Genomic DNA, 12,117 nt, shown 5'->3' on the forward strand with positions numbered 1-12,117 from the left:
GTTGTCAGATTTTCAGCTTGTTTTGGTGTAAGAAAGGGAATAAATTTGAAAACCATCTTTAGCTTTGCTCGTGATTTTCTGGGTCCATTAGTGAACTCTGTTCTGGAGCTAGGCACTTGGGTACTCACTAGAGAGTGGAAGGCTGTAGAGAAGGGCCCCCTTTTAGTACTCTCTCCCAAGCTCTTGTGATATTGGAGAAAATTATCACTAAAAGGACCCATCTGGTCTGAATTAGCAATACAAACCCAAGACACATCAATAAATCCATATTCTTTAATGAAACCATCCTTTCTAGGTAGAGACATATGTTAGGTCCTCTCCACTTTCTCTTTGAAACTGACATCATTTCATGAAATGTAAAATTACACAAAATAAAAAATACCCATATGTTTACATACAATACTTTAAACAGTTTTCCTTTTTAAAAAGAAAACTTTTAGGCATTTGGGATTGATGTTCAGAAGTTCAGTCTACAAAAGAAACTTTAAAAACATCTGCTAAAGCCCAAGGAACATTCATTCACAAATGGAACGCTAACAATATCAATCTGGAAGTTATCAAAGGGACCCAATCAACAGGAAAACTCACTGTGAATTTGCTAGTTAGCAGGATTTTACAAATTATTTCAATCAGCTGAGCAATTTGTGAGTGATATGAAACTTTACAGCAGGGGTGTCCAATCTTTTGGCTTCCCTGGGCCACACTGGAAGAATTATCTTGGGCCATGCATAAAATACACTAACACTAACGATAGCTGATGAGAAAAAAAGTCACAAAAAGAATCTCACAATATTTCTAAAAAAGTTTACGAATTTGTGTCGGGCCACATTCAAAGCTGTCCTGGGCCATGGGTTGGACAAGCTTGCTTTAGAGAGAAATTGTAAAACAGAAATAGGGGGGAAACTTCACCTTACAGGTAAATACCTCTAAATATTTACCTTAGAGGAAAATAGAGGGAATAGTGGATCAATGAACAGCCTCTCTTTCTCTGTTTGAAGAAATTCTACTGGCTAAAGTTAATTCCAGATTTTTTCCTGCCCTGCAATCCAGGCTTAGCTTTTGCTAGACTAGGTTACACTAGAACTGAGCCAGGCTAAAAACCCAGACCCCAAATCCTTCATTAGCCTGTTGTCCTAAGACAATTCTCTGAACTGAAACTACTTTTGCAACTCAGTGTCATCCCCAAAGCTTGGTACCCAATTAAAGCACAAAGCAGGCTGCAGCGGTATCTTCTACCTCTACTGTTTGCTTCTGGGGATGCTTGCAGGCAGGTCACTGAGCAATTGGAAGCACCAAGGCAGAGGCCTGGGTCTTTCTGCTGAATGGACTCTCTCTAGTGAAGCCAGCTCAAGTTTCTTTGCAAGAACCCGTGTCATGCCCAAGTCCCCACAAGTGTGGGCTTCCAGAGGAGCTAGCCCCAGCTGAATCAGAGCTTGTCTTTTCTGCGGATACGTCACACAGAAGGCCTAAATAAAGGTTTTTCATAAGAGTCCCATTGTTGCAAATTGGCCATATGGTGACAATGGTTGAAGCTGTGTGTTTTTGAAAATGTTCATGCTAAGGAGATGAAAAGAAGTATCATTGTTTCACTGTCCTGCTGAGCAGCACCAACTCTGTTTCTGACTCTCTCCCACTCTTCTATGAAATTTGTTAATCTTGCTTACACTTCTAAAGGTTAAAACTGCAGAACTTTTATTTTCTTGGAGAAAGAACCTTAACAGTCATCTTAGGTATCCCAGTTCCAGTTTCCACTCTCATAGACAAGATGAGACCACAAAAAACCTCAGAAAATACAAAAATTAGAGAAATGGAATCTACCCTAACAGGCAGGTGGGATTGGAGCCACGAGGTCAGCTGCTCCATTTGCTGTATCGAAGTGCACGTGGGGCAGGGTCTGCCATATGCACAATATGAGCGTGTAGGCTGAGCCTCAGTCCAGTGCCGGGAAAGGCGAAAACAGAGTTTGGTGAAAGGAGAGGCAGGAAATGGAGAGCCAATACTGCAGGGCCCACAGTAAAGCGAGGACCAGGGATTGGCATTTTCCACACTGCATTGATTAAGGCTTTGACAGCTGATCTTTTACATACATACATATATACAGACATATATTATTAATAAGAATACTTTAATTTTTTTCTGTTTTAAGGAAAAAATATTCCCATGCATTTCTCTGACCTTTCCTTGTATCATTCTAGTTTTTGCTCCCAGCAATCACTTTAATGAGACACAGTCCTCTGGTGCCATATTCTGATCTGTAAAAAATATAACCTTTCACCTTTTTACAAATACTTTGTCTAAAATGATGCTGATTCATCCCAAAGGAATTCTGGCGCATGGGAGCTCTCTTGGCTCTAACCAAAAACACTCGTGTGCCGCCCTGCGTTCAACACCAACCAAACAGGACTTACAGTTATGTAAACATTATTTAAAAATTATTCCAACATAAATACTCTTTTAAAGCTAACATACCACAGCTTTTAGCTCATAATGCCCATAGATGCCTTAATGAAATGCCATTCAAAACTACCTCACTGTTTAAATTATACCTTGAGGTGCTAAAATTATGTAAACGTCATCCTCTACACTTCTCTAGAACAAGTGCCAAGTGTTGTGAATTCTGATTGCAAGTTGGTGATTGAATATTAGTTAATCAGAGCAAAGTTACCAACGCACTCTTTAACCTGATTGGCTACAGGAAGCTAGTCGCTGATTGACTTGTTCCACAAGGCGATGATTCTTACATAACTTATAATTAACCAGTCCTCAACAGTGTTCACCCCACAAGGGACCTGAATTGGTCCTTCATAAGATGTCTCTGCACATTTTGCAAATGCAGTTTGAATTGGATGTCAAGGAGTCCAGGTGTGCCACGGCAAGTGCCTCCAAAGCTAAAAGAAGAAATGTTCTTCGAAGCCCATGGAATTCCAAGCACAGGTGGAGTCTTCTCAAAGTCAATGAATGAAAAAATTTCAGGACGAGCCACAATATTGTCTTCTCAGCAGATGGGACTCTCGCCAGCAAATGTACTGCTGTATTCATAATGGATGCCTTAGCCCCCAATGCAATTAGGGAGTGGGGGAAACCAAAGGGACAAGGAGTGTGAATGACTGAGAAATGGCTTCGTGGTCTCCTAACTTCATGACAATGATTTTCATACTCGAAACTTTCTCTGTGCACACTGCTTACTGTGATGCCTTTTTTAGTCCTGACATCCATCCATATTTTCAGGTTTCTTGGTTGACGTGTCCCTGGCAGAGAGAAAGAAAATGATTCCAGCCAAAGCTGTGAGCCATATGTTAGTCACAGCCAAGCTTTCATCCCTTATGCCCAACATAGACAGAAGACAGCCCAGCACCTTTGCAAGCACGTCCAGATTAGAGGAATGGCCAACCCCAAGGCTGGCCTTTTGCCACATAGGAGCAAGGGACAAGGAGAATGGGTATGAACAACCATAGCTTGAATGGTCAGTGACTTCAATCCTAATCTTTAACAGTTCATGAGTGATAACATTGCAGACAGAATCAAAAGAACATTTTCTCTCCACCTTGTTGGCCAAGCTTACGTGACTTTCATTCAAATATATACCTCCAAGACTGGATTCTGAGTTTTTGTTTGAGAAAAATACTGTACACTGTTTTAGGGCAGATTTTTCAAGGTGCTATTGTTGTAAAAACAAAAACAAAACATTCTCAGTTTCTGTCTTTCAAGAACATCAGCACTATTTCTTCATGTGCAGGGCATCCTGGAACTTGGTGCTGGTGTATCGGGCATGGAAGCCTTTCTTGCTGATGGTGTCATCTGTGTGGAATCGAATCATCAGGGAATCTCCCGCAGAGTAGATTTCTTCTAATGGCTGAGGAAAGGAGAAAGGGAAACAAGAAGGACTTTAGCTGTGATTGGAGTTGAAAATTAGGAGGACGAGACAGGATCTTATGCAAGGACACAGGATGTGTCCCTGGTACCAGAGACTCTGAAGAACATCCAAACAAGCTCCTTTCCAAAAGAAAACATTGCAAATTCTGCTCCAGAGAGCTTTGCAGGCCCTGCTCTTCCAAAGATGATCCTAGGTGCATAGCTCATATAGAATCTATTACTTATTAAGTACGCAGGTGGGTCAGGTGCTGTGCTAGGCACTTCCAGATCTTATGTAAACTTTACAGCAACCTTATAAGGCAGGTACTATCCCCATTTTTCACTTCAAGAAACTGAGACTCAAGTTCTCCCAGGTAGGCAGGACCCAAGCTCCGGCCCTTCTGATTGTAAAGGATGCACCATGCAGCACCGAACTCCAGGGTCATCATTATGATGTGTCTCCCAGGAGACCTGAAACAAAGACCATTGTTCAGGCCTCTGTCCCTTCCAAGGACAAAAACTGGGATGGAGCCACCACATTTGTCAGAAAGGTTTTGCCAGGTGATCTGTGAATGGGAGCCGCATTCCAAGGCTGTTGCCTGCGAGGTTCTAGTGGAGCCAAAGTGAGCTTCCCCCACGGTGAACCACTCAGGACCCTCCAAGAGGTTCCTTTCCACAGACCCCACAGTTGGAAAGACTTTATCAAAGGCCGTGCATTGGCTAAGTGCCACTTTGTCATTCTTCCTTTTCTAGAGGGTGAAAGAAGATGGGGAATTATTCAAAAAATATAAATGACAATTTGAATTTCTGTTTAGCACAGGAGCACTGGTGACTCCAAAATGATGTGATTGAAGTCCAGCCAATAGCAAAGAAGCTTGAGCGACTAGGCCTGGAGGCAACAGAAAGGAGGGGGCTGGTGCCCAGTATGGGCAGTGTCCACTGTGGTGCAGCCAGGGGAGTGACCGGGACACTGTACTGGCCAGTGCACAAACTCCCACCAAGCACCAACTATATGCCAAGCCCTATGTCGGGTGCTGGAGAAATAGCAAACACAACAGGCCCACTGAAAAAGTGAACAATGAGAACACTGATGATGACCTTGAGTACAACTATTGTTGTGTATAGTAAGTGACTTGTAATTTTCATTGGCATTTGGTTTTGCTTGAGGAGAGAAATGTGAATATAAGAAATATATAAAAGCATAATTAAATATTTTTAAAGCCTGGGGGCCAAATAAAAATGGAGGAGAGCAGCTGCGCGTGGTGGCTCACGCCTGTCGTCCCAGCACTTTGGGAGGCCAAGGCAGGTGGATCACTTGAGGTCAGGAGTGCAAGACCAGCCTGACCAACATGGTGAAACCCTGTCTCTACTGAAAATACAAAAATTAGGTGGGCGTGGTGGCACATGCCTGTAATCCCAGCCGCTTGGGAGGCTGAGGCAGGAGAATTGCATGAACTCAAGAGGCAGAGGTTGCAGTGAGCCGAAATCCAGCCTGGGCGACAGAGCAAGACTCCGTCTCGGGGGGGAAAAAAAGTGGGGGGAGAGGGAAAGACTTTGCAAAAATAGGGGGAAAGTCCCAAAAGGAAAAGTGCTCTTCCATGGCTGCCTCAGTAAGGGGCCTTCAAGGACTGGTCCCTTGGCTGCCTCCCAGCCTCCTGACATTTCTCCCGCTTCCCACTCCGCTTCAGCAAAACGTGCCTCCTCGCCGTTGCTCCTAAGTGGAGGAGGTGGCCAGGACTGAAACCCGGGTGTGTCTCACTCCACAACTCATGCTGTGATTCATCACACTCTGCCCCGGCCCCAGCGTCTCCGGGACTTACCCCAGAGCCACAGAAGCGGCCGAGCCTGGGCGCTGAGCTGTCGTAGCCGTCGTAGGCTTCCATGTAGTCGTAGCCGCAGTCGGCCTCCTCCTCAACCTCAAAGGTCCGGAATGTCAGCTCCACGCCATAGCCGTCCTCTGCCACGATCACCCAGTCGCAGTGGGCCTGGCTCGGGTAGTTGTTGTCCCCAAACTGGGCATGGGAATAGAGCTCTTTGGTCTGCACTTCAGCCTTCAGCCTGCCCCCGCACTCTGGAGCAGAGACAAGTGAGATGTCCCCTCAGCACAAGACACCCTCGTGCCTCCCGCCTGCGTCTGCTCAGTTCTCTCTACAGAGCCTGGTGCGTGCCTGGCAGGAGAGGCCAGGTAGTCTCGTCACCCCATCTGATGGAGGAGTACACAGAGGCCCCTGGCTCCCAGGTCAGGGCTCCCTAGGGGGTGCAAAGTGGCCCTTACAAGCCAAGGTCGCCTGTTCCCAGCTTGAGAATACGTGAGCATGCCATTGAAAAGAGCTGGCTGCTTTTTGCTTTTTCCAGTTATGGAGACATGGAGCCAATGGATGGTTCGCCTCACTGGTCGCTGGGATGTGGGTGGATCTATTTGCCACTTTATTCCCTGGAAGGGTTGGATGCATCTGAGAAGGGCTCACACTCGCCCCACGGACTGACTGTAATTTGTCATTTCTGCCAACAGAGGGCGATAAAAGCACATCAGAACCGCGGGTAAGCTCTCAACCCTGGAAACTTCAGACCCTACTTGACTGGTTCTTGCAACTGAGGGCATTGACCATAGGCCAACTTTGAGGTCCCTGTGGGTGTCACAGGTGAGCTGCCCCTCGGGTTCTGGGATTGTATTCTGTAGCCTTTGTTTCTGGGTTTTTTATTATACAAGGACAGTAACTCTTGTTGGCCCTGGTCCTATATATAGTACCTTGAGTCTTGGACACTTAAGCCCACGTAAAATAAAATGGATATTGGCCGGGTGCGGTGGCTCACGCCTGTAATCCCAGCATTTTGGGAGGCTGAGATGGGTGGATCACTTGAGGTCAGGAGTTTGCGACCCGCCTGGCCAACATGGTGAAACCCTGTCTTTACTAAATATACATTAGCAGGGTGCGGTCGTGGGCGCCTGTAATCCCACCTACTCGGGAGGCTGAGGCAGGAGAATCGCTTGAACCTGGGAGGCGGCGCTTGCAATGAACTGAGATTGTGCCACTGCACTCCAGCCTGGGCCACAGAGCAAAACTCCATCTCAAAAAAAAAATAAAAGTAAATAAATAAGTAAAATAGGTAGACAAGATTGGTCTAGATTAGCAAGCACCAGAAATTCTGGAGGCAAATTCTTGCACAGCCCCTCCCCTGTGTGCTCCATGCCCCCAAGGGGCCCAGGCAAACACTGTTGTAGATTCTGGGCCACCTGGCTCCTAACACTCCGAGGCCTCTCTGGAGCTCCACGCCCCGCCTGGCCCAGTCCTGTCTGACTGCCCATTCTGAGTCCTCTGTTGGCTCTGGCTTAGAATGTCTTACAGGTCTAACCCGTTTTGGGGAAATTTCAAATTCCTGAGAGCTGGGTGGTCATGAAATGAACACAGAGCAGGGCGGGACACCTCCCCTCCATCCTGCCGGACGCCCCCACCCTCCCCACCTGCCTGGGCCCCGGGAGGTGGACCCCTGGCCTCCATCGGTGACCCCCGTGCCCTCTGCTGCAGGTTCAGCCATGGGAGCACGAGCAGATCAGATGGAGGGAGGAGAGAGAGGCCAGGGTATTTAGTCCCCTGATTGCCACAGCTGTTCTTCTACTTAGGTCACAGCTGCAGCCACAGGGTCTCTGCATGCCGCCCTCTCTGTCTCCAGCTTTCAGGAACTGCTCCCTCCTCTCATCCTCTGGGTCTGGGGTTGCAGTTCCTTGCTCTGGTGGCTTCACTATCCTACAGTGTCCCATACCCTCTCACCCCTTTGTAACCTGTCCCTTTATTAACTTCTCCTCAAATAATGACTCTGAATGTGCCCCCATTTCCTGCTAGGACCCTGAAGCACCTATGTTCTTCCTGGTCTCTATCCGCAGGGACAAGAGGGCTTTTCAACTTCCCTGGAGGAAGCTAGAACTAGAAGCTAGAACTCCTCAGGGAGTTTGACATGCAGTGTTTTCTGCTGCGCAAGGGGAGGCTGAACTGCCTCAGGATGCTGGTTGCCATTTTGTTTGACCTAATTTATATTTTCTGGTACTGAAAAAAACGGGGGGTAGGGGCTGTTAAAAGGATCACAGGGTCGCATGATCGTGAGCTCAGACTCAGCATTACAGAAGCAGAGTGGGCTTTGGGTGGCCACCGGCTCTGACAAAGGACACAATTGTACATCAGGATCAAAGGGTCAGATTTGCTTCCGTGGGCACTAGTCCCAGGTGGTAACATTTTGATGGCTAAAGAGCAGAGCCAAATTTCCTACTGACATTCTTCTACTTAATGAAGTAGATAATATAAGTTATAAGCACATACATTTCCCACCAAAGCACCTAATACAGCTATTTACATTTTGAGTGGAAGAAAAAATCATGGGGAACAGAAACACTTTTCACTTTCCAGAACTGGTCCTTACAGGGATAAAAGGTCTGCTTTCACCACTCAGTTACCCAACTTCTGGACTTCATACACCAGCAAAATACCCGGGCTGGAGTGCAATAGCATGATCAGAGCTCACTGCAGCTTTGAACTCCTGGGCTCCAGCAATTCTCCTGCTTTAGCCTCCGGGGTACCTGGGACCACCATGCTTCACTATATTTTCTAGTTTTTATTTTGTAGAGATTGCAGTGGGGGGTGGGGGTCTCACCATCTTGCCCTGGCAGGTCTTGAACTTCTGGGCTCAAGCAATCCTCCCCATTCAGCCTCCCAAAGTTCTAGGATTACAGGTGTGAGCCACCGTGGCTGGCCAAAATATATTTTTAAAAAGATAGGAAGAAAGGAAGGAAAGAAGGAGGGAGGAAAAAATGGGGCCTAACAAAGGGTTGTCCATTTCAAATTGTGTCAATTAAGGATATTGAAAGAAAACAGCCATTTTCCCTATGGTTGCTGAAGCTTCATTTTATTTTTTTATTTTTTAACAGACAGAGTCTCACTCGTCCAGGCTGGAGTGCAATGGCACAATCTTGGCTCACTGCAATCTCTGCCTCCAGGGTTCAAGCAATTCTCCTGCCTCAACCTCCTGAGTAGCTGGAATTACAGGCACCCACCACCACACCCAGTTAATTTTGCATTTTTAGTAGAGATGGGATTTCACCATGTTGCCCAGGCTGGTATCGAGCTCCTGACCTCAGGTGATCCACTTGCCTCAGCCTCCCAAAGTGCTGGGATTACAGGCATGAGCCACCGCGCCCAACCTGATGCTTCATTTTAATAGGACATTTTATCATGCACCTTCCTCCCCTAGCCCTCCCCCGGTCAGAATAAAAGGCAGTCCTTGTCCTGCCTTCACCATATCTCTGTCTCCTGTCCAAGTGCTCATGGAAGCCAGTGTCCCACCCCAGGTACCTGTGCTGTGCACTGCCTGGAAGCCTTTCCTCTGCACTGAGGCATCCGAATAAAACCTGAGAAACATACTGCTGCCCGAAGCCACCATGGGGTCTGGTTTCTTACTGCCGCAGAAACGGCCCAGGATGGGGGCCAGGCTGTCGGGCCCGTCGTACATTTCCAGGTGGTCATAGGCACATTCCTGGTGCTGCTCGATCTCAAATTCATTGAAGGTCTGGGGACAGAAGAGCAGAAAGTAAGGCAAGGGCCTGACAGTCAGCTGGGGTGGGGGCCTCCTCTCCAGTTCTAGGAGAGGAAGGGGCGAGGCAGTGTGGGGAGACTTCCAGTTGGCTGTTCAGGGGGTGTGTGGCCATGATGATGCTTGGGGACATCTGTAGAGAGGGTCTCAACCTCTGCCTTGCTTTTGGTCCAGCAGGCAGCCCTATGAGGTAGTTACATGAGCTATTGCTACAATGACCACACTGCAGATGAGAGAGCAGGGGTTCAGAGAATTTAAATGCTTGACATTTTGACAGCTATCAAGTGACAGAGCCAGGCTTCCCACAGCCCAAATCTGTCTTCCTTCCATCCCATCACACAGCTTCTCTCTCACTTAGGGCCAAGAGCCAGCAAGGGCTGAGTGCCCACTCTGTGTTGGCAGCTGTTTTCAATGCTTTACAAGTATCACCTCTTTCAATCTTTACACCCCTGTGATGTGTCTAATCCCCACTTTACAGATGAGGAAAGTGAGGCTCAGAGCTGCCAGATGAGTTGTCCAAGGTCTCACACTGGTAGAGCTGGGCCATGATCTGGCACTCTGGTGTCAGAGACCCTGCTGTTGACCTGTGCACTCCACTGCATGATCCTTCAGTACAAATGACACTGGTGAGGTTGTATGAGGTGCACGCTGCTCCGGGCAGCAGCCTCATGGTGGCTGACACTCGCTGAGTGTTTATTCCATGCCAAGAATTTATGGGCATTTTCTCACTTACTTCTGGTGATGCTGGGAAGGAAGAACTATTATTATTTCCAACATGCAGAAGGGGAAAATGAGTCTTAGAGAAGCTGGCTGACCTGCCCAAGCTCACGCAGCTGGAGACAGATGAAGCTGAACTTGACTCCAGCTAGCCTTCTCCAACCCCCACTGCTCCAACCATTCACCAGGTTGTGCCGCCTCACTTCTCCCTGTTCCCCCTAAGGACTGTCCCCTAACGCTGGCCAGGGGCGCCCCACCATTCCAGCCTGCTTTTCAGCCCGGAATGCAGGCTCCTCAGGTGCTGGGTAGGTGGTCGACTGATGGCAGCCCCAGCGTCAAGGGAGATGGGATAAGGTGAGCGGGGACGGTGTCAGATGAAGACCTGGATCAAACGACAGAGCAGGGACACAGGACATTAACTGGGGCGGGGGTGGGGGGTGCTCAATTCATCTCTGGCCTGGCAGCACAGAGATGGAGACTGGGAGGGGGAAACAGGACCAGCACGGCAATGCAGGCTTTCAGAAGAATGACTCCCACACACTAACGCACGTGGGCAGAGCTCTCCCGCCTGTGAGATAGGGGGCGCTGGAGCAAAGGTAGTGGGTACAGACACTGGACAGGGGAGCAGTGGCACCAGGACGGCCATGCAGTGGAAGGGAGCCTTAAGCTCCGCAGGCAGGGAGCTCCCAGGAGGTCCATGGGGCGCCCTGTCGCCATCCCCATGCAGCGAACACCACCAGCTTCCTTGAGAAGTATTCAATTCACATTCTACGGTAGCGAAAAGAGCTCAGTCAATATATCCACCACCCGTTTCCCGAGGAAACGCCTTTTGGAAACTACCAAGTGTGGGTATGAGCCTCAAGCAAACGCTTCCCGTTGTGCGTTTGCGCGCTCCCAACGCCAGAGGGCGCCTCCCCTTAGGTCCTCGGGGCTCTATGTTGCCATTGCGAACATTTCCCAGCAGATGGCGGTCTAGGAGAAGCAGTGCCTTTCCCTAAGGCGCTCTCCAGTTGATCCTCACTCAGATTCAAGGCTGACCCGTGACAGCCGCTCTTAACAGAGCAGCAGTTTCCCCACGGGCGGCCCAGCATGTGAGCTGTCCGCTGGGAGCACCCTGTGGTCAGAGGCCCTGTCTTCAGCCCTCGATGCCCTGGGGGCCCATTCGCCTCTTCTGCTCCTCACTCATGGCTCTCACCAATAAACATCCTGCAAGTCCCTGCGCCATAGTCCATTGATCATGGACTTCTCCCTCTCTGTTCTCCTCCATTCTCCCTAAGTTATCCATCCACCGTTCATAGGGTCAATCCTACTTACCTCTACAGTCAGAAAAACCCATTTAAAAAATGTCCGTCTGCCTGAAGTACAATACATTCTCCAGCTGGCAAAAGGGTTTCTTTATTCTCCAAAATGTGGGAGTCCCTGGGGGTTGAGAAATGAGACTCCTAGGAGATTCAACTCCCCTTTGAAATAACTGTGCAAACCACACATCATATACGTGAAAAAGACTTTAAACAAAGGCTTGGGGAAAAACTTTTAATTCAGGAGGGAATTTGCATAAAGAACTTAGTCTCCTATTACTAATGGAAAAAAAATTAAGTTGTAGAAAAAATATGAATAGGATTTTATTAGAGGAATTTGAGTAACAAAAACATATATATTTCCCTGTGCACTGACAGTCATGATTGTCCACAGAAAATTTCTGGAAGGATCCATAAGAATGTGTTCAGAGTGGTCATTTCTAGAGTGGAAATGGGGGCTCTGGGGTCTTTTGATTTCTATTTCCAACCTCCTGTACTGATTCATCTTGTTTTTAATCATGAGACTATATTGTCTTGTAAAAAAAATTAAAACTGGAAACAAGTGAATCTCAAACAGCACTGCAGATGTAGGTGGTGGATGCTGCCTCCTGCTGGTCCCACTGTGCCCAGGTGTGATCTATAGAGCTTTTGTGTGTTGTTTCTTTTAATC

The 12,117-nt window shown here is 47.9% G+C and overlaps 1 protein-coding gene across 2 annotated transcripts in view; it reads right to left on the reverse strand.

Annotated features, from left to right (window-relative positions):
• Positions 1–258: 258 nt before the first annotated feature.
• TLL2 (tolloid like 2) overlaps positions 259–12,117 on the reverse strand; it is a 149,149-nt gene continuing 137,290 nt past the window's right edge. For both annotated transcript variants that reach the window (XM_038009382.2, XM_007963696.3), the window contains 3 exons: positions 9,195–9,408; positions 5,673–5,923; positions 259–3,853 (listed from right to left, as the gene is read on the reverse strand). In XM_038009382.2, the coding sequence (XP_037865310.2) occupies positions 3,719–3,853; positions 5,673–5,923; positions 9,195–9,408 (600 nt within the window). In that variant the 3' untranslated portion in view covers positions 259–3,718. The remainder of the gene's footprint in view (positions 3,854–5,672; positions 5,924–9,194; positions 9,409–12,117) is intronic.

Source organism: Chlorocebus sabaeus, chromosome 9, assembly GCF_047675955.1.
Source record: "Chlorocebus sabaeus isolate Y175 chromosome 9, mChlSab1.0.hap1, whole genome shotgun sequence".
Classification (NCBI taxonomy): domain Eukaryota; kingdom Metazoa; phylum Chordata; class Mammalia; order Primates; family Cercopithecidae; genus Chlorocebus; species Chlorocebus sabaeus.